The sequence below is a fragment of the Rhinoderma darwinii genome, chromosome 4, assembly GCF_050947455.1.
Source record: "Rhinoderma darwinii isolate aRhiDar2 chromosome 4, aRhiDar2.hap1, whole genome shotgun sequence".
NCBI lineage: Eukaryota > Metazoa > Chordata > Amphibia > Anura > Rhinodermatidae > Rhinoderma > Rhinoderma darwinii.
Window position 1 is genome coordinate 196,063,141 of NC_134690.1, and position 22,317 is coordinate 196,085,457.

At 40.4% G+C, this 22,317-nt stretch overlaps 1 protein-coding gene across 1 annotated transcript in view; it reads left to right on the forward strand.

Annotated features, from left to right (window-relative positions):
* Positions 1–22,317, forward strand: part of CD109 (CD109 molecule) — a 203,979-nt gene that overhangs the window by 140,245 nt on the left and 41,417 nt on the right. Inside the window, exons 22-25 of the mRNA XM_075862035.1 lie at positions 1,740–1,884; positions 4,776–4,949; positions 16,621–16,702; positions 21,670–21,898. Coding sequence (XP_075718150.1) covers positions 1,740–1,884; positions 4,776–4,949; positions 16,621–16,702; positions 21,670–21,898 — 630 coding nt within the window. The remainder of the gene's footprint in view (positions 1–1,739; positions 1,885–4,775; positions 4,950–16,620; positions 16,703–21,669; positions 21,899–22,317) is intronic.

The window sequence follows — 22,317 nt, forward strand, 5'->3', positions numbered from 1 at the left end:
TTTCTTAATGCATGCACCACAAAGAACCTTGATTTGCGACATGCTAGCCACGTCGGGTCGCATACTTAGTATATGACGGTGGATTTGTCGAGTCATGAATCGAGCCAGATTAATGACTTGCATGCACCAGTTTTGTGGTGCATAATACTGGTCTAAAGTATACTACCTAATAGGCAGTTTAAAGAAGGTAAAGGAGTCTAAATCTATCAAACAGCATGCACGTCATTGACACATTTGGCACATCTTCAGCCTAATACCTCTAGCTTTAGGTTATCTACAGTATCTTTAAGCCATTCTTAATAAATCTGCCCCACTATGTATTGAACAAGTTGAGAGCATGTTCCTCTGTGAGAGCACATTGACATCCAAATAAAATCATGCCAGGTTTTGATGTCAATTGTGACAAAAGATCACAAATTAAACCGTGCAACAAATTTCCCGTAACATTTGCGATTTTTTTCTTTATTCTCTAAATTTGGAAAGTGACATGAAAAGTGTGTTTGGTCTCTAAGTAGATATCGTTTTAGTCAAATTTATTAAGAAACAAACCTGAGAGTGGCAGAAATTTTGACGCAAATGTACGCCTGCTCATTGCAGATATACATATGTTTTTCTGCCTTTCAAATAGTGTGAGATGCACCCAATTTATTAAGAGTCAAACGGCAATCACTACAACTACTTCCTTTACTAAGACTGGTGTAAGTTACTACAGTCCTAATAAATGTAGGCCAATGACTTCATTGTTTGGACATTCATTTCTAACAAGCAAATTAAGGTGGAGGACTGCCTAAGGGAATTTAACAATAAATCCTGCCAAAATGAACCAATACAATGGCACATAGGTAGATGAAAGATAAGAATAATAAATATTAAGGTGAATTGCCGCTATCTTACAGTTTTAACTGTATAGCCTAGCAGACAATGAGTGCCACATCTCAGGCTTGGGAGGGAGTCACATATTTCGACATGCTGGTGATGCCATTGGTTTGACCTCATAAGTCTATATATATATGTTGAGGCTGTGACTCTCTTAATGGTTGGCAGTGCTACTCCACAGTGCCAATATTAGAAGGAGCGGACTAAGTCAACACAGGAATCAGTTAGTGACTTTTTAATTGTGACAATTAAGTAGATTACAAGGAGAGTGGGAAAGGACCTGCCACAAGAAGACATTTGCCCCTGGAAAAATAGGGGGCCTAGGAGGAGGTCACGTCTGTGTAGGTCTGAAATCCTATGCTAGCATTGTGTTGCTTGTGAGATGTAATATAGAGTGCCTTGTGCCCGGATGTGAACTTATGGAGTATTAGACATTCAGGCAGTTTTCTAGAGAAGCTCATAAGTTGCTGCAGAGATGGCTTCGCCCTGATAAGTACAACTACTCCTCCCAGTACTGCTCATTTTTCTATTGTCTGCAAGCTCATTTATTATTATTTTATTTGCACATTGTTCCCACAATTATGTAGTGCCGTGCAATACGTCAATAATATGTTCCGTAAATTACAGGTAATAAAAATATCCTATTGTAGTCCTATGTGTTTAATTGAAAACAAAATGTTATAATAAAAAATATCTTTAGTACTTCAGCATATGAATGTCAACCTTTTCATATGACATAGTTTCATGATGTCACTCTCAGAATATCTTAATAGCTAGCTTTGTAAATGTGGAAAGTTAGCATGTACTTTAAGCTAATTTAATGGGTTTGTAGATAATTATATCATATTGCTTTACTTTGACAGGCTGAAGGAATAGAACATTCATATTCACAAACTTTACTCTTGGAACTGATCAACAATAAACCACAAATGATTTCAAAGTCTTTGAACTTTACATTCCCTCCTGATGTAGTAAGTGGCAGTGAAAAGGCATTTATCACTGTTGTTGGTAAGGATAATACTCTTACATTCTTAAATAATTGAGCATTGAATCAGAAGTAACACACATCACGTTTTCTTCTTTCTTGTTTCTTGAAAAAACCATGAAGCTTAAAATACATGTGAATAACAGAAGTTTTACTTGCGAAACTAACTGAACCAGCTAGTCTAAGACCAAATAAAGCAATACATGTATCATTACAACTCTCCAGGCATGCTTTCTGTAGAACAACCACAATTGGACAGCAGCTCAACAGTCAATACTGATGGCATTAGCATATTAGCCTTGGTGGTTGTATCTATTTAACCCATTCATTGACTCACCAGTGTGCTTTTATGTTAATGTCTACATAGTTAAAGAGGCTCTGTCACCACAATATAAGTGTCCTATCTCCTACATAAGGAGATAGGCGCTATAATGTAGGTGACAGTAATGCTTTTTATTTTAAAAAACGATCTATTTTTACCACTTTATTAGCGATTTTCGATTTATGCTAATGAGTTGCTTAATGCCCAAGTGGGCGTGTTTTTACTTTAGACCAAGTGGGCGTTGTACAGAGGAGTGTATGACGCTGACCAATCAGCGTCATGCACTCCTCTCCATTAATTTACTGAGCGCATAGGGATCCTGCTAGATCCTTATGTGCTGTCTTATACTAACACATTAACGATACTGAAGTGTTTAGACAGTGAATAGACATTCCACGGGATGTCTATTCACAATCTCTGCACTTCGTTACTCTGCCTGTGGTAGTTACAGCAGAGGAAGCGTGATCTCGCGAGATCTCACTGTAAATGACAGGTTACAACGAGATCACGCTTCCTCTGCTGTAACTACCATAAAAACAGTAACGAAGTGCAGAGATTTTTAATAGACATCCCATGGAATGTCTAGTCACTGTCTAAACACTTCAGTATTGTTAATGTGTTAGTATAAGACAGCACATAAGGATCTCGATGCGCTGAGTAAATGAATGGAGGAGTGCATGAGGCTGATTGGTAAGCGTCATACACTCTCCTGTACAACGCCCACTTGGTCTAAAGTAAAAATACGCCCACTTGGGCATTAAGCAACTCATTAGCATAAATCTAAAATTGCTAATAAAGTGGTAAAAATAGATCGTTTTTTTAATAAAAGGCACTGCTGTCACCTACATTATAGCGCCCATCTCCTTATGTAGGAGATAGGGCACTTATAATGTGGTGACAGAGCCTCTTTAAGGTACTTGTAAACGGCCCAACATGGACAGAGAGAGAGAGAGGCCCTCTTTGTAACTGCTCTCCGCTCTGCCAAGAGATGAGGATCCTGATCCCCCTCTATTTACTCAGAATTCCCTAAAAGGGGGCATGGAAATTAGTTTTCTAAACTAGACAACCCCTTTAAAAAAAAATTAAAGGTACCATATATATCTTTTTAATTACCACATGGTGTGCAAAATTATTTCTGATTTATGATCTCTAAGGGTATGTTCACACGGCCTATTTACGGACGTAAATCGGGCGTTTTTGCCCCGAATTACGCCCGAAAATAGCGCCTCAATAGCGCTGACAAACATCTGCCCATTGAAAGCAATGGGCAGACGTTTGTCTGTTCACACGAGGCGTATATTTACGCGCCGCTGTCAAAAGACGGCGCGTAAATAGACGCCCGCGTCAAAGAAGTGACCTGTCACTTCTTTGGCCGTAATTAGAGCCGTTATTCATTGACTCCAATGAATAGCAGCGCTAATTACGCCCGTAATTGACGCGGCGTTCAAGCGCCTGCACATGCCGGTACGGCTGAAATTACGGGGATGTTTTCAGGCTGAAACATCCCCGTAATTTCAGCCGTAACGGACGCCCTCGTGTGAACATACCCTAACAGATAAATCCTCTATGTAAATAGAGCTGGTATGTACATTTTGCTGTTACTACAACTGCTATTACTACAACTTAAAATTATACTATTAATAACAGGGTAATAAACAGTGGCAAAGATAAAAGAGAGGTGGTCAATAGCAAAGATGAAACAGGGTCCCCCATAATTGTGGCAAGTTTTGTCACCCAGGACAGAAGGGCCAGGTGTTTATTTCCCCTCCACACCCTTTTCATGACTCTTGGCCCAATTCTTTATCCCCATGTTTGATACCAAATTTTGTTACTCTGCCCCCCACCCCTCTTCAAGTCTTAACAGCAGTCGCATGTGCTTCCTCTATTATATGTACTCCCTTGAAAATAAATGCATACTAATGTATAAATACTGAATGAATGCAGAGTAAATTTTGACAATGAGCACTCACTTTCTGGTTATTTAAGTCCTGAAAATCAAAATAACATCACAAGTACAAATGCAACACAATAAATTCACGGTGTCCAAATAAAAAGCACAAAAACCTTTCCTGCTATACCGAGACACAGACTTAGGGCTCCTGCACTTGTATTATGGCTCTGTACAATCTTCCACTGTATCTCCTTATGCTTCTCATTTTATACGGCGTCATATAGAGGTTTTTTTCTGTCAGATTCATACAGAATCTGATTGAAATAAAATGTGGCATGATCCATTGGATACCTTATTACAGAGGTATTATTATGTGCCCTAAAAGAACGTATGCACGGGTGTTCTGAGTACTAATTGATATAGGGAGACCGTGTGACCATTTATCGCATGTGCTACCACACTATCTTCTTCCTACTTATGTCGTCTATCTACTATTTTATGTTGGGGGGTATGGTCAGCTAAACCTCTTCTGCAACGTATTCCTATGCCACAGGTATCCCTATTATGAATGGCTATTTGATAGGGCTGAAACGATGCGCTGATATGGATGAATAAACCACCTGCAATTTCTTCCTTTTATTTTATGAATAAATATATTTTTTGTGCTGAAAGTAACAATATTCTTTCATTTTATTTTAAAGGTGATATTTTGGGACCATCTGCTGCCAGCTTGCAGTCATTAGTTCAGTTGCCTTTTGGTTGTGGTGAACAGAATATGGTCAGATTTGCCCCAATAGTCTTTATTATGGAATACCTAACTAATGCCAGACAGCCAAATGAGCTTGCTCCTAAACTGATTTCATACATGAAAGAAGGTATGTTTTAGCTATGTTCTTGTCTCTAATCATATGTGTCGATAAATTAGCATATTATGAATATTATTTTTATTCATTGAATCACCCTGGCCAATGATATCCATGACATCAGTAAACATGCTGTGTACTAAATTAAATTAGCTACCAGTCAGCTACCAAAAGATTAATGCCCCAGTGCCCTAAAAGCTCATTGTTATCATAAGTACAATGGATTCCTACGTATAGATCAGATTTTTTCTTCCATTTTATTACCTGTGTTAGAAAAGTGAAAACTAAATTTTGACAGGTTATTATCAACATTGGGAGGAAGTGTTGCCAAGGAGACACAGGCACTTTAGCTCTTTAAATGCTTTTAAATATAGATATCTTGGTATTTCCCCTTTAACATGAGATCTTTCTTAAATGCCTGTATGTGTTTGATGCAGATAGTTACAATGTGCGTATGGGCATTGTGACAGCACGACATTGATATACAAGCCAAAATTCTGACAGAACCTTGAAATTCTCACAGATTTTTTTTTACAATAATTCAGCTCTGAATACCATTTTCCAAGTTATATATAGTTATGGTTTACATAAAAAGTGTTCTCATCCTGAGTTGCATCCTGTATTATATTCCAAGGCTGCATTTTACAGTTTTGCTGGTTGGTATTGGAAAAAGTCAGCAATTTTGTTGTCTGATCTCCTCAAAGGGAACCTGTCACCAGCATTTCACCTATTAAACCAGCAATACCTGGTGGTAGTGGGTGAATTTTTTTTTTTTATGTAACCTATAATTATCTTCTAAGTTGGCTTTGTACCTTTAGTATTCAGTTTTTTAGTGTTCCCACGCCGTATGCAAATGAGTCATATCTTCATTGGAAAAGTAATATCTTCATTCGTCAAGCCTTTCCTAGTTAACCCCGCCTCCTTACTTTTGATTGACAGCTTCTTGCCTCCCCCCAGCACACATGAAATGCTGCGCTTCGATGTCCTGTTCTGGTGCCTGCGCACAACGGGACCCATAGCAGCGCATGCGTAGCACCATAAAAGGCGCAAAATGTTTGCAGACCATTATTTACGGTCGGAGGAAGAGTTTAGGAGAAGGGATAACGGCAATGTACTTTTGACAGCAGTGGCCACTGAAGGTGACTAGAGTTCAATAGGTAAAATGCTGGTGACCGGTTCCCTTTAAAGGCACTGGCAGAGTTAACTTATCTAACATCAGTATGCAGTGCTTGCTGAAAAAAATCCACTTCTCAGAACTCAAATCACCAGAGAAAGCCCTGTAAAGACATTGAGGGAATCTAACAACATTTCTACGCCAGTTTTTTTTTGTCATAAAAATGTTGCAAATGGCCCAAAAGATGCAAATTGCTAGTTTTGGGCCATTCTACTGCCCTTGCCACTTTAAAAAATTGGGCAGAGCTTAGCAGAAAGAGCATGGCGACCCACGGTCTGACACATTTGGTATAATTTACTCCATTTTATAGTGGAAATCTATGCCAGCTTCTGGCTAGCATAGATTTCAATCAGTGGTGCACGACTATCTGAAGGTGTGACAAATTTATGTAAGAGGCATTTCCCTCTTAATAAATTTGTTGCTACTTACTCCTGCTTGTTTCTTATTCAGACTGGCACAGTCTTAACAAATCTCCCCCGTTAAGACAGCAAAGAATCTTGGGAGATTTCTGTGTTGAAGTCTGCAGGATTGCAAATCCAGTTCTGGACTATAATACATCTAAATTGTATTAAGTGTCAGTTTTACTAAGACTGGTGTTTCATATGCCAGTTTTAGCTGTCTGCCCTGCAGAAGTAAGGTGCAAAATATTTATTAAGAGGCGTGCACCATCCAATTGCCCCCCATCAGACAAAAAAATGTATATTCCTGAGAGGACCTGGTGTACCCCACAGCGGGTCTCGTTTCTTCTCCACCTGCTCCCTATCCTGGCCGCTGGTGTCTGCTGTTTTCCCCTGCTCACCGCTGTATGTCTCCTAGTCCACTATTGCTATCCGTTACCAGCAGGGGCGTAGCTAAAGGCTCATGGGCCCCGATGAAAAAGTTCTTATTGGGCTCCCCCCCCCCGCAAACTCCTCATGGCCGACGGTCCGCAGCTTTCAGATGCATCGCTGGGTCTCCTAAGTGACCCAACAATGCAGCACTATCAGCCAGGGGCGTCACTAAGGCTGGGTTCACACACCCTATTTACGGACATAATTCGGGCGTTTTAGCATTGAATTACGTTGGAAAATGCGGCTCAAAAGTGTTGGCAAACATCTGCCCATTCATTTGAATGGGTCTTACGATGTTCTGCGCCAACGGTCATTTTTTTTACGTAAAAAAGACGCCCTCGTCAAAGAAGTGCCTGTCACTTCTTCAGACGTAAATGGAGCAGTTTTCCATGGACTCCATAATGGACACAGTGAAAGACGCCTGCACATGCCTTTACGGCTGAAATTACGGTGCTGTTTTCTTCTGAAAACAGCACCGTAATTTCAGCCGTAACGGAGGCTGCCATGTGAACATACCCATAGGGCTTAAAATATCAGGGGAAATAGCCCCAATACATATGTGTCCGCCCCCCAAAAAATGTGTGTATAGGAGACAGCATATCTATAGCACTACGACCCTATAAACTATGGATAGGATTAGATACATTGGCTCAGCAGACAGTATTACACATAATAGGATTAGATACAGTGGCTGAGCAGACAGTATCACACATGATAGGATTAGATACAGTGGCTGAGGAGACAGTATCACACTTGATAGGATTAGATACAATGACTCAGCAGACAGTATCACACATGATAGGATTAGATACAGTGGCTCAGCAGACAGTATCACACATGATAGGATTAGATACAGTGGCTCAGCAGACAGTATCACACATGATAGGATTAGATACAGTGGCTCAGCAGACAGTATCACCCATGATAGGATTAGATACAGTGGCTCAGAAGGCAGTATCACACATGATAGGATTAGATACAGTGGCTCAGCAGACAGTATCACACATGATAGGATTAGATACAGTGGCTGAGCAGACAGTATCACACATGATAGGATTAGGTACAGTTGCTCAGCAGACAGTATCACACATGATAGGATTAGATACAGTGGCTCAGCAGACAGTATCACACATGATAGGATTAGATACAGTGGCTCAGCAGACAGTATCACCCATGATAGGATTAGATACAGTGGGTCAGAAGGCAGTATCACACATGATAGGATTAGATACAGTGGCTCAGCAGACAGTATCACACATGATAGGATTAGATACAGTGGCTGAGCAGACAGTATCACACATGATAGGATTAGATACAGTGGCTCAGAAGGCAGTATCACACATGATAGGATTAGATACAGTGGCTCAGCAGACAGTATCACACATGATAGGATTAGATACAGTGGCTGAGCAGACAGTATCACCCATGATAGGATTAGATACAGTGGCTCAGAAGGCAGTATCACACATGATAGGATTAGATACAGTGGCACAGCAGACAGTATCACACATGATAGGATTAGATACAGTGGCTGAGCAGACAGTATCACACATGATAGGATTAGATACAGTAGCTCAGCAAATAGTATCACACATGATCGGATTAGATATAGGGCCCAGCAGACAGTATCACACATGATCGGATTAGATACAGTGGCTCGGAAGGCAGTATCACACATGATAGGATTAGATACCACGGCTCAGCAGACAGTATCACACATGATAGGATTAGAGATAGGGCCCAGCAGACAGTATCACACATGATTGGATTAGATATAGGGCCCAGCAGACAGTATCACACATAATAGGATTAGATACAGTGGCTCAGCAGACAGTATCACACATGATCGGATTAGATACAGGACTCAGCACGTTGACATTGCGGCTCCAGCGCTGGACCCAGGAAAGGTAAGAATAATAATTTTGCTTCTTTATGTGTTACGGATTATTTTTGTGTTTGTGTTTTTTTACAGGTTCGGTTGTTGGACTTCGGATACGAGGACTTCAATGACGGCGTTTTTTTATTCTCAATAAAATGGTTAATGAGGGTTGTGTTTTTTATTTCAATAAAATATTTTTTCTATGTGCTTGTATATTTTTAAACTTTATTATCACCGCCTTAGTAATGGCCGCTGGCTGATTGGCAACCTCCATTACTAAGGCGGGGCTTAATGTTAGCAGGTGCAGGGGCTAACACTAACCCCCATTATTACCCCGGTACCCACCGCCACCAGGGGTGTCGGGAAGAGCCGGGTACGAACCAGTACCCGACCATCTGCAGTGACGGGCAGGCACCGGGGTGGCCGCAGGCTAGTAGTATTAGGCTGGGAAAGGCCAAAACAGTGGCACCTACCACCCTGGTAATGCTGCCTGCTGCTGCTGTGTTGTATATGGTTGGTTATGAAAATTGGGGGGGGGACCCGACATCGTTCTTTCCAATTATTTATTTTTTAAATGACGTGGGGTCCCCCCCATTTTTCATAACCAGCCAGATACAATAAAGCAGCAGCAGCCTAGCATTACCAGGGTGGGAAGGGCCACTGTATCTGGCCTTTCCCCTCCTGATACTGCCAGCCTCCGCCAAGTACTGGATCGTACCCGGCTCTTCCCAGCACCCCTGGTGGCGGTGGGTACCGGGGTAATAAAGGGGGTTAGTGTTAGCCTCTGCATCGGCTAACACTAAGCCCCGCCTTAGCAATGGATGCTGTCAATCAGCCGGCGGCCATTACTAAGGCGGTAGTAATATAGTTAAAAAAAAAACAGACATAGAAAAAATATTTTATTGAAATAAAAAAAAAAACACACAACCCTCAATAACCATTTTATTGATAATTAAAAAAAAACCGTCATCGAAGTAGTCCTGGAATCCGACGTAGTCCAACGACCGAACCTGTAAGAAAACAACACAAAAAAACGATTAGTAACACATGTGTTAGGCTTAGATACACTGCCCATGTGTGATACTGTCTGTGGGACCCTGTATCTAAGCCTACCACAAGGTAGGCTTAGATACAAGGTCCAGCAGACAGTAATCTTATACAGTATAAGATTACTGTGTGCTGGGGCCCTGTATCTAAACCTACAGTGTGGTAGGCTTATATACAGGGCCCATCAGACAGGATCACACATGGGCCATGTATCTAAGCCTACCATGTGATTGGTTTAGATACAGGGCCCAGCAGACAGTATCACACAATCTGTGATCCTGTCTCATGGGCCCCCTAAGCCTGCTACATCGTAGGCTTAAAGGGGTTGTGCAGTCCCTAAATATTGATGTGTCGGGGTCCGTTTCCCGGGACCCGCCAATCAGCTGTTTTGAAGGGGCCACAACACTCACGAGAGCGGTTTGCCTTCATTTCACTACTCGCTCACACTGTGAATCGCCGACACCGATTCACGGTGTGACCGGAATGAAGGGGAGCAGCTCTCGTACGAGTGCTGCGGCCCCTTCAAAACAGCTGATTGGCGGGTCCCGGGAGTCGGACCCCGCCAGTCAGGGCTAATCTTACCTTCCTCTTCAGCCGCGGCGGTAGTTCTGTCCTCTCGATGCTGTGCGCGGCGCATAGCGCTGTGACGTCATGCGATGCGCACAGCGCTTGACGTCAGGACCTCCGCTGCGATCCGGAACCAGGAAGGTAAGTACAGTCTGTTACTATAGTAACAGGGGCCCGCGGCCCGAGTTACTATAGTAAATTTTTATTGATGCGGTGCGGGGGGCTGTGGGCCCCCTGGCTTCGGGGCCCGGTCGCAATTGCGACCGCTGCGACCCCTATAGCTACGCCAGTGGTTACCAGCCTGTATCCAGTTATCTTTTATCAGCCTGTATCCAGCTGTCTTCTACTAGCCTGTATCCAGCTGTCTTCTACCAGCCTGTATCCAGCTGTCTTCTACCAGCCTGTATCTAGCTGTCTGCTACCATCGGTTGTCCAGCTATTCGCTGTCAGCCTGCATCCTTCTGCTTACCACCAGTTTCTATCTTGTTATCTGCCTTCAGTCTGCATTCTGCTGTCTACTGTCAGTCTGCACCCCAACTATCTATGACATGCCTGAAGCTTCCTGTCTATTATGAACGGTGTCGTCTGATCGACATCCATCTGCCAGTGCCTGTACTCTCGGTGTGAGGACGCTGCCTCGTGTAGCGAAACATGTCGGGGGGGCTTTGAATTTACTTTTTAAATAACGTGCTTTTCTGCTGGTCTTCAATAATGCACTGTCAATTAGGCTTGGCATTCTGCAGTCGCCGGCTATTTCTGAAACTGTAACATTTGCTAACAGGCACTGTCCGTAAACAAACCTCCAGCAGAGGGTATGTTTGAATTTTAAACATACATGTGGTTCGTTAGTTTGCTATAATAGCATAATAAAGTTATTTTACAAATGGGGATTGTTGGAAAATAGGGATTTTTGCCGGTGGCAATTTTGTATATATAATGTACTCTCGGTGTGAAACACTGTAGTATCCTGGTCCGCTGGGCCAGCCACTACTCTCACCGGGACCACCTCAAGAGGTAGCGACCTGGTAGTCTAACCGCAGCAAAGACCAGATCCCTGTGTAGGGATTAAAGGGTGAAGACCCGGAAGGCTACTTAGATACAGATGTAGCCAAGTTTATCTAGACTCTGATCACTTGCTGCAGCGTGATATCATACAACAAAAGTCATATAAAAATTAATAATAATATCATATTGAAGTTTCTTGTCGCGGTGTATTTAATGCGTTAAAAGTCGAGATAAAGATGGCTAGATCTGTAACGCCCTTAGAGGTGGCCCTAAGCCAAACCGGTGGGAGTACCCCAGTGTGTACACAACCCTCTGGTTGTAATACCCGGAGGGGAGAAGAGGAATGGTAAGGTGAGTATACTTTTTTTTTATCGTCTGATGAGGATGTGGAAGGGAGGGGGTGTTAATCTAATCAGGGAGGGGGCATGGCGGGCTAGGAGCTGGCATAGATTTCTGGTATAACTTATGTCAGTTTTCCCTTTTTGGGAAGCTATGCCTCCTTTTTGCAAAAGTGACTAGGGCGCCATAAATATCCAAAAGTTGCAATTTTGAATGCAAATCGCGGCTTTTGGGAAATTTTGCCACTTTTCTACGCCAGAAAACTGGCTTAGGAAGGTTTATAAATTCCCTATATGCTGTAACTCAGGATCAATACAAAATAAGTAATACAATATATTTACAAATTTATTCAAATTTTAGGTAGATTTAATTCTAATTGTAAAATATAAACTGGTAAACATATGCATCAAGGCTACAAAATCCATATATTTTTTTTTGTAGTGTAAAGTACATTAGAATTGATCTACATAGACTTTCACTTTGCTGTCTAACCATGTAAATTACAACTGACAATTTCCCACCAGATTTCACTAGACCTGAACAAATAGTAAGGGATGTATTTCAGTTTGTTGATGAACTTAATGCAATAAATATGTTTTCAGAATAAGAATAATGTACTTATGTTGCTTATTATTACTATCACAAACATACGTTCAATAATGTGCCTTTCAAAAACAAATGTTTTGTATTTAGTCAAGCATAAAACCAAACAATAATGTGTAATTGATACTCAAACATTGATGCAGATGGATTACTAAATATAGAAAGTCATTAAATATCAGTGTTTATAAGGCTAGGGCTGCATGTGACATGTGGTCACTCACTAGTGGTGCCATTACTGTGTGATGCAATAGGAGAAATGTTGTAGGCAACCAAATGCCGATTTGGAACCCTAGCCTACATAAGCAAAATATGGCACTTTCATTTGCTATATATTAGCAAGTAAACAAACCGTCAAATGTAACTATACAGTGTAAAATAGGGTGCAAATGCAATATGTGGACCCAACTTCAGTGCTATACTGTACATTTTATACAGTATGGGATTCAAAGTTTGAGTCCTGCTAGCAGGTACTTTTCAAAGGCTTTGATGCAAGCCTTGCAAGTCCCTACAGATTATACAGCCTTTTTGCATTTCTATCCTCGATCAGATGAGACAGTTTACCCCTTAATACCCGTCCAAACGCCTTTTCACAGTGTTTATTAAGGGTACTTATGGCACAGTGCCACCTTTTCAGTGCGCTGTGTTATAAGTCACGCTTCACGGGTGTCCCTTGCCGGCTAGAGAGCCTGACAGGCTTTCTAAAGACAGCCGGGCTCATGCTCTAAAGGCCTGCATCAGAATTACCTCTGATCTCGGTCGTTTAACCACTTAGATGCCATGGTCAATAGCATCCACGGTAGCTAAATAATTACATCCCTCCAAATTGGCATCCCCAACAAAGCGATCCCGGGTTTCCATGGCAGCCCGGGGCCTAAGAAAGGTTTTACACTGACAGACATAATACACTGCAATACAGAAGTATTGCAGTGTATTATAAAAGCAATCAAACGATTGCATAGTGATGTCCCATAATGGAACTCAAAAGAAAGTAAAAAATTGTTTAAAAAAGTTAATATTGAATAAATAAAAATCCAAAGTAAAAAAAAAATGAAAAACCTACTTTTCCCCCCTCACAAAATGCTTTACTATAATAAAATACTAAAAATAAAAAATACACATACTTTGTATTGCCACGTCCATAATGCCGGCATTCGGACTATTAGATGCACCAGAAGATTACAGCAAGTTTTTAGGACAAAAAAATGCTTCTGATAGTATGAAAAATACGGTACTTTTATTTTTTATTGTGCAAAAATGCAGAATTTCAGTTTTTTTCCATTTCCCAAAAAAGTTATTAAAAGTTAGTCATTGAATGATATGTATCTTAAAATTGTGGCATTAAAAAAATACAACTTGTTCTGCAAAATATGGCTATGTCTATGAATAAATAAAAAAGATATGGCTTTCGAAATCCAACAATCAAAATATTGAAAGAATCGATCCATCATTATGGCCCAAAATAGGCTGGTCACTAAGTTCTGTATTCTTATTCTATGCTGTGTTTTACCTTTAGTTGTTGTTATCCCTTTGCTAAACAAGGAATTGCCCATAATTAACTTACAGTATAGCCTAAGCAAAGCTCCATCTGACATGTTTGCAACATCTGGGCATGAAGTACGGCTGTAGCCATCTTTATCTTGTGCACACTGTATTTATCAAGATAAAGACGACTACATCTGTACAATAGTAGTCTATAAGATGATCTATAACAAAGGTTTAGGTATTTCTCATTTGCTCTATATTTTCTTCCTTCTTTTTGCCGCATTATTTTTCCATTATGACAGAGCTCATCTACAGTGTTAATTGTAGTCTGTTCAGTCACAATTCTTCCACCTGTTTCATTTCTGACAAGGAGGTTCAGGCTATGGTTTCCTCTTTGCCGATTTCTCCTCGTGCTTTACACTGCAACTCTGCGTGTTTAGTTTGGATGCTATGTATACGCACAAGTTTAGTGTATGGACAGTTGTTTTCCATTACATCAATAGCAGAATAATTATAAACCACAAGCAACTGAACAAGAGAATAAGAATATCAGTATAAGGTCATTTCCATTTTTCCAATTTTCACGTTGGACTTCCTTGATTTCCTTGACTCTACCATACTAATAAAAAGTTTGGTTGGTGTAACACATTTTACCACCAGCATTGCTAGTGTATTTATTTAGATCACTACTAATAAAACGTGTTTAACGGCTCTGAGGTTTTAAAAGAGACGCAGCAGGAGCTACCGGTGCCATTTTAGATTTCTTCCCTAAAGACGCCGCTATGTAGTGATTCATGTAGGAAGGCTAAATGGAGGAAATAAGTTTTTAACACACATACACTTTTACAACAAGAAATGATAGCTAAATATAGCCCAATTTAGCTCTAGGCTACATTGCAGACAGAAGCGAGCAATGGACTGAGCTCACTTCCTGTGAAAGCCCTAACTGTGTTCAATTTTGTGACTGAAGAAAGTAATAGGAGCAAAGTTTGGCACTATAAATCCTTCTTCAAACACACACACACACACACACACACACACACACACACACACACACACACTATTTATTTTAAGCGTATTCTATAAGAAAATTATTTTTGTCAACGTTTTTTATTTTGGAACTTCTTAAGCATTTGTTTTCGCTTTAGTTTTTGAAGTCCTATAGAGAAGTCTTTGGGTAAAATGCCAGAAAGAACGCCACTCCCAGTGCACGCTGCGTTTTGAAAAGAATGTCACTGACTACAAAAATGCTACAAACCATAAATTATAGTAAATGTGTTAGGCTGCTGTTGGCCATGCACCTTTTTCTAATCTCAGCCTACTTTTAAAAAAAGAGGTGAGAGCGGTGGACATTTCTACATTAGAAAACTGGCTAAACATTTTGTAAATTCCCCTCTGTATCTTTATGCTTATTAATATTGACACAGTGAGAGTTATATTAACCCCTTCCCGCCGCAGCCATTTTTCAGATTTTCATTTTCGTTTTTTGCTCCCTACAATCCAAAAGCCATAACTTTTTTATTTTTCCGTCGATATAGTCCTATGAGGGCTTGATATTTGCGGGGCGAGTTTTAGTTTTTCGTAGCACCATTTATTGTGCCATATAATGTACTAGGAAACGGGAAAAAATTATTTGTTGGGTAGAAAATGAAAAAACCATTGATTCCTCCATTGTTTTTTTGCGCTTCGTTTTTACGGAATTCACTGTGCAATTAAAACAACATGTTAAATTTATTCTGTGGGTCAATACAATTACGGCGATATCAAATATGTATAGTTTTTTTTATATTTTACTACTTTTACAAGCAAAAGCCTAAGTGTAAAAAATAAAGTTTATTTTGTGTCGCCAAATTCTGAGAGCCATAACGTTTTTATTTTCCGTCATTTAAGTGGTATGAGGGCTTATTTTTTGCGGGATAAGCTGTAGTTTATAATGATACCATTTTGGGGTACATGCAACGTTTTGATCACCTTTTATTTCATTTTTTGTGAGAGATGATGTGACCAAAAAATAGACATTCTGGCGTTTACAATTCGATTTTTTTACGACATTCGCTCGGGTTAAATAATGATATATTGTGATACTTCAGACTTTTACAAATGCGGTGATACCAATTATGTTTATTTATTTCTTTTTTTACTATGCTCTAGGGGGAAATGGGAATAGGGGGATTTTTTGAACTTTTAATAAAAAAATTTTTTTTTACATAGAAAAAAAACTTTATTTGACTAATTTTTACTTTTTTTATTAGTCCCCCTAGGGGATTTCAACCAGCGATCATTAGATCGCTTGCACTATATACTGCAATACTAATGTATTGCAGTATATCGTGATTCTGACAGGCTTCTATTAAGCCCTGCCAGATGCAGGGCTTAATAGGAGCACAAAGATGGCGGACCTGGGGGCCTTCATTAGGCCCCTAGGCAGCCATAACAACCATCGCCACCCTGCGATTGCATTGCGGGGGGCGCGATGAGCTGTTAGATGGGGGTCACCCCCTCTTTCTAACGATTTTATTGATACCGTACACGACCTGCTCAGCTTTCCAAAAAAAGCCGCTCAGAAGCAAAGCAGTATAGCGCTCACCCGAGCACTTCTGCCTCTTCATTTTAGCAATCGGTAGGAATCTTAGTGCTTGGGGCCCCACCGATCAAAACTTCTGACATGCCACTATGACATGTCAAAAGATTTTGGAAAGTTTAGTTACCCTTTCAAATAATATTGCTCAATTAATTGTACACTTTTTTGCTGTTTAGGTTACCAGAGAGAACTTATTTATCAAAGAGAAGATGGGTCTTTTAGTGCCTTTGGAAATGACGATCCTGCAGGGAGTACCTGGTACGTTAATTATCTAAGCATCTAATAGCTACCATAACGCGCATACACCCTGCTGTTCGGTATATACAGACATTACAGGAAGGAAGAGTGTGTCTCCAATATAACCGCCCCAGGGAAGTTTTTAAAAAGAAAAAAGAAATAGCTACATTTAAAAAACAGCACAAACACATTGGGGGAGATTTTTAAAGAATGTGCTGTATTGACATATGTATTTACATGTGGATTTTGATTGTGGCTTTATTACAAGTGAAATCTGCAGCATTTTTACAGGCAATCTACAACAGACAGGAAATGCTGTGGATTCTAATATACGCAGTATATTCTCAAATCCCAATTAAAGCGATTGTTTCAGAATTAATGAAAAAAAGAAAAAGAAAATCAGACATAATATAGTGCATGCCAATCTCTTTCTAACAAAGCTAGAACTAGCCCAGTATCTTACATGGATCCAGAGATCTCCCCATTCATTGCTCTATAGATTTTCTTCAGGCTGACAGCTCAGGGGGCGTGTCCTTTCTTCTTCCCCTCCCTGTCATACATTGTATAGGCAGATTGTTCTATTTCGCTGCCTCTGCCTCCTCTCTAGGAGAAGCTTTACAAATTCCCCCTATTACTTGTACTTTTAGAGGGAGAGCCCAGCCCTATATAACTGAAGAATACAAGCTGTTTTTCTAAATAAAAGCTTCTTCTTTATTCTTTACTGACAGTGAGAGAAGCCATTATCTATTGGCTTGTGGCAGTTGGAGAGTGGAACTGAGCATGTGCATCCTTCCTCAATCAGTAGGACGTGAACATTACTACATAGTCGGGTCACATTATTATCACCACCAGCTAATAGAAAATGCCTTCTCTCATTGTCAGTGTTCTTCCAGCAATAGTTGCAGGGTGTTTGTTCTCTGATGTTTCTCGCCTGACACGTCAACGACCACCCGTTCGAGCTGTAGCAGAAAATGTGACTCGTTAGAGAAGGCAACCCTTTGCCAATCATTGGTGATCCGATTCCGATACTGCCGTCCAAATTGAAGCCTTTTTCTCTGATGCACCTTTGTTAACATAGGAGCAGTGACCATTCGTCTGCTTCGGAGCTCCATACGCAGTAGGATTCGCTGAACTGTTTTAGACACACGTCTGGTAGCCCCTGGTTGATTTTCATGGTGAGCTGCTCCACATTTTCGGCCCTCACACACCTTCGTAGCTGACGTTCACCTCCCACATCAATGACGTGGTGCTCTGCAGTTTCCACGTTGGTTATTCACAATGGTGCCATTTGTCCACTCACGATACACTTTCACCACAGCAACTCTGAAAAATTGCCCCTACGTGAGTGTTAATTATTTTATTTTTTTAAAACACCCACCAATGATTAATCAAGCCTCTGGGATGGAGGGGTGAAACAGAATGATTGTACAGTTATTAGACAGATGATTAACAAATGCTAACATTCTGTTTTAAATTTAGCTGAATTATCAAACAGTATGCAATAGGCTCCTAAGTCCCTCCTAGTGGTCCCTCTAGGCAGACACATTTTTATCATTTAAAGAAGCATTCCCACGATTCCACCCCCCTCCACCACTGTTTGAAAATGTGATTAAATGCAATGTAGTGATGTGTATTGGCTTTCCGTGGGGTTTATATTACCAGTAGCAGCTCTGCCCCTAGCCAACGTTGGATCTCCATTCTGACTCCCTGAATCTTACAGCATCTGCTGTAGGGACCGGAAGTCAGTGTCTAGTGATGCGTCTATGTAAGTCTCAGACTTGCATTGAGACTGGACTCCGGATCCTTAATGGATTTTAATAGAATAAAGTCACGTGACTCAACGGCGGCCAGGTGGAGAGCGGCTTACCTACAGTGAAGGAAATAAGTATTTGATCCCTTGCTGATTTTGTAAGTTTGCCCACTGTCAAAGACATGAACAGTCTAGAATTTTTAGGATAGGTTAATATTACCAGTGAGAGATAGATTATATAAAAAAAAAAAAATAGAAACTTACATTGTCAAAATTATATATATTTATTTGCATTGTGCACAGAGAAATAAGTATTTGATCCCTTTGGCAAAGAAGACTTAATACTTGGTGGCAAAACCCTTGTTGGCAAACACAGCAGTCAGGCGTTTTTAGTAGTTGATGATGAGGTTTGCACACATGTTAGATGGAATTTTGGCCCACTCCTCTTTGCAGATCATCTGTAAATCATTAAGATTTCGAGGCTGTCGCTTGGCAACTCAGATCTTCAGCTCCCTCCATAAGTTTTCGATGGGATTAAGGTCTGGAGACTGGCTAGGCCACTCCATGACCTTAATGTGCTTCTTTTTGAGCCACTCCTTTGTTGCATTGGCTGTATGTTTCGGGTCATTGTCGTGCTGGAAGACCCAGCCATGAGCCATTTTTAATGTCCTGGTGGAGGGAAGGAGGTTGTCACTCAGGATGTGACGGTACATGGCTCCATCCATTCTCCCATTGATGCGGTGAAGTAGTCCTGTGCCCTTAGCAGAGAAACACCCCCAAAACATAATGTTTCCACCTCCATGCTTGACAGTGGGGATGGTGTTCTTTGGGTCATAGGCAGCATTTCTCTTCCTCCAAACACGGCGAGTTGAGTTAATGCCAAAGAGCTCAATTTTAGTCTCATCTGACCACAGCACCTTCTCCCAATCACTCTCAGAATCATCCAGATGTTCATTTGCAAACTTCAGACAGGCCTGTACATGTGTCTTCTTGAGCAGGGGGACCTTGCGGGCACTGCAGGATTTTAATCCATTACGGCATAATGTGTTACCAATGGTTTTCTTGGTGACTGTGGTCCCAGCTGCCTTGAGATCATTAACAAGTTCCCCCCGTGTAGTTTTCGACTGAGCTCTCACCTTCCTCAGGATCAAGGATACCCCACGAGGTGAGATTTTGCACGGAGCCCCAGATCGATGTCGATTGACAGTCATTTTGTATGTCTTCCATTTTCTTACTATTGCACCAACAGTTGTCTCCTTCTCACCCAGCGTCTTACTTATGGTTTTGTAGCCCATTCCAGCCTTGTGCAGGTCTATGATCTTGTCCCTGACATCCTTAGAAAGCTCTTTGGTCCTGCCCATGTTGTAGAGGTTAGAGTCAGACCGATTAATTGAGTTTGTGGACAGGAGTCTTTTATACAGGTGACCATTTAAGACAGCTGTCTTTAATGCAGGCACCAAGTTGATTTGGAGCGTGTAACTTGTCTGGAGGAGGCTGACCTCTTAATGTTTGGTAGGGGATCAAATACTTATTTCTCTGTGCACAATGCAAATAAATATATATCATTTTGACTATGTGATTTTCTTTTTTTTTTTTTTTATATAATCTATCTCTCACTGGTAAAATTAACCTAGCCTAGGGGGGGGGGGGGGGGGGGACCAGAAAACAAATTGCTGTAGTGCTTCTATAACTCCATGTCTATGCAGGGGATTTGGAGTTTTGACCACATAAAGATATATCATGAAATTAATCAACACAGACTGTTGGATCTAAAAATGGTGTAATGTTAAAATGTTGACATTCACTTTAAGGACCAGGGCTTTTTCATCATTAATTACCCGAATTGCAATTTTTAGCACATGCTGTTTTAACATTTTACTTTTTATTCTTCTAGTATTATATATCTTCTATATTATATAGATATATCTATATATTATATAGAGGAAAAGAGTATAGCAGCACAGCGACAGCAGTGTGTTCAGGCCTCCTAGGTTGAGGCTAGGAACCCTTGTTAGTGTAATCCCAAAAAAATGAAGAGGCAGCACTCCAGGAAAAATGGTGAGAAAAGGTGATGTGTTTATTCACCCCAGGCAGGCAACGTTTTGATCCGTCTCTATGGGATCTTTGTAAAGCCATTTTCTTGGATTATATATTATATAGATTTTTTTTCTTTTTAGTTACAAAATAGCAAAAAAGTACGTTTTTAATATTTTTACTTCTTTAGCCGTGTTACTTTTAATGTATTTTTTTTTTAAATTAATATATAAATGTTTATTTTTGCTTCTTTTGCTATTCCCTCATAAAAGACCATCGTGATGCAACCTTCAGGATTTTGACATGAGAACCTTAATGGTATGGTCACACGGGTAGGATTTGCTAATCCAAGGCAAAACGGACTCGGATATCACAGGGAATTCTATCTGAAAGTCCACACCAAATAGTTTTTGATTTCGTACGGACTCTCGTCCGGATTTGCCAATAAGGACACCAGATGGGGGATAAAGAAAAGTCCATACTCACCTCCCCCTGGTCTCCCATACTGATGCATCACTCCTCCTAGAGCTGATGTCTGTGCTGTCGGCCTGATGGGTGATGTTTTCTCCCGTGTGACTGATGCAGCCTGTGATTAACTGCAACAGTACCTTGGGATGAAACATTAAAGGGGAAAATGTGTAAGTGTTTAAAGGGGAAATATGTATTTTGGTGAAATTTGAACCAAGTTCCATTCGTGTAGAATCAATTCGCTCATCTTTAGTTTTTAGTGTACAATAAAATATTAACACCATTCTTAAATATCTTACTTGCATGCTGAGATTTGATTACTTGAAGTTACAGGCCTTGAGAGAGATTTTCTAGTATCCTGATATCTATTAGGTGCACTGTTGTCATGTATGATCCTGTGGCTAGATGACTAATGAACACTGGGCACATATTACAGTAAGGTACCAGCATGGGGAGGTATAGATAATAATGTGGGCTGTTATCATTTAATCTAATCAACAGGGATCATCCTTTTTGGATGGCAATCGGACTAAAAATCAATTCTCTAAACTACTGTCAGATTCTAGAAGACAAATTGTTCACAAAGTAGTCCAACAAGTAACTCAGTAACATTCAAGAAGACCATGATATTATACAGCACAATGCTTATTGAATGTGGTACATGTACACAGTTATTTGGCTGGTCAGAAAAGTTTAATTCCTCACCTGATTAAATATTTGTTGTTCTATTCCTTAGGTTGTCTGCTTTTGTCCTGCGTTGTTTTTTGAAAGCCCGACAGTTTATATTAGTTGACCCTGTGGTTCTTCATGATACCCTTACATGGCTTCTGATACATCAGAAGAAAAATGGAGAGTTTTGGGAACCTGGAAGAATAATAAACACTCAACTTCAAGGAGGCAACTATAGTCCAGTTACACTGACAGCTTATATAATGTCGGCTCTTATTGAATATCCTGGACTTTTGGTAAGTTCAGTACAACAAAATATACACAGTAAATGAATATTGATCAGTAGATAATGTACATTAATGGTATTTTTTAAGTTTTCGTGTTAGAGTTGTTCCTACCTTAAAAATGACTTTTTAGTAATACTATTTAAACACCAGTAATCTTTGGTAAAATTTGGCATCAGCCATGAACTTTTTAAAGGAGTTTTCTGGGAATTTATTATTGATGACCTATCCTTAGATTAGGCCATCAATATTTGAACAGTGGGAGTCTGACTCTTGGCAACCTCGACGATCAGCTGAATGAATGATCTTTGGCTGCCCCTTCATTGTTTATTCTAGCACAGTGCCCTAAATATGGTTGTGGCTGTGTCTGGTACTGCTGCTAATATGCAAAAAAAGTATAATGGTCCGGACACCATGCACTTGTTCCTGGG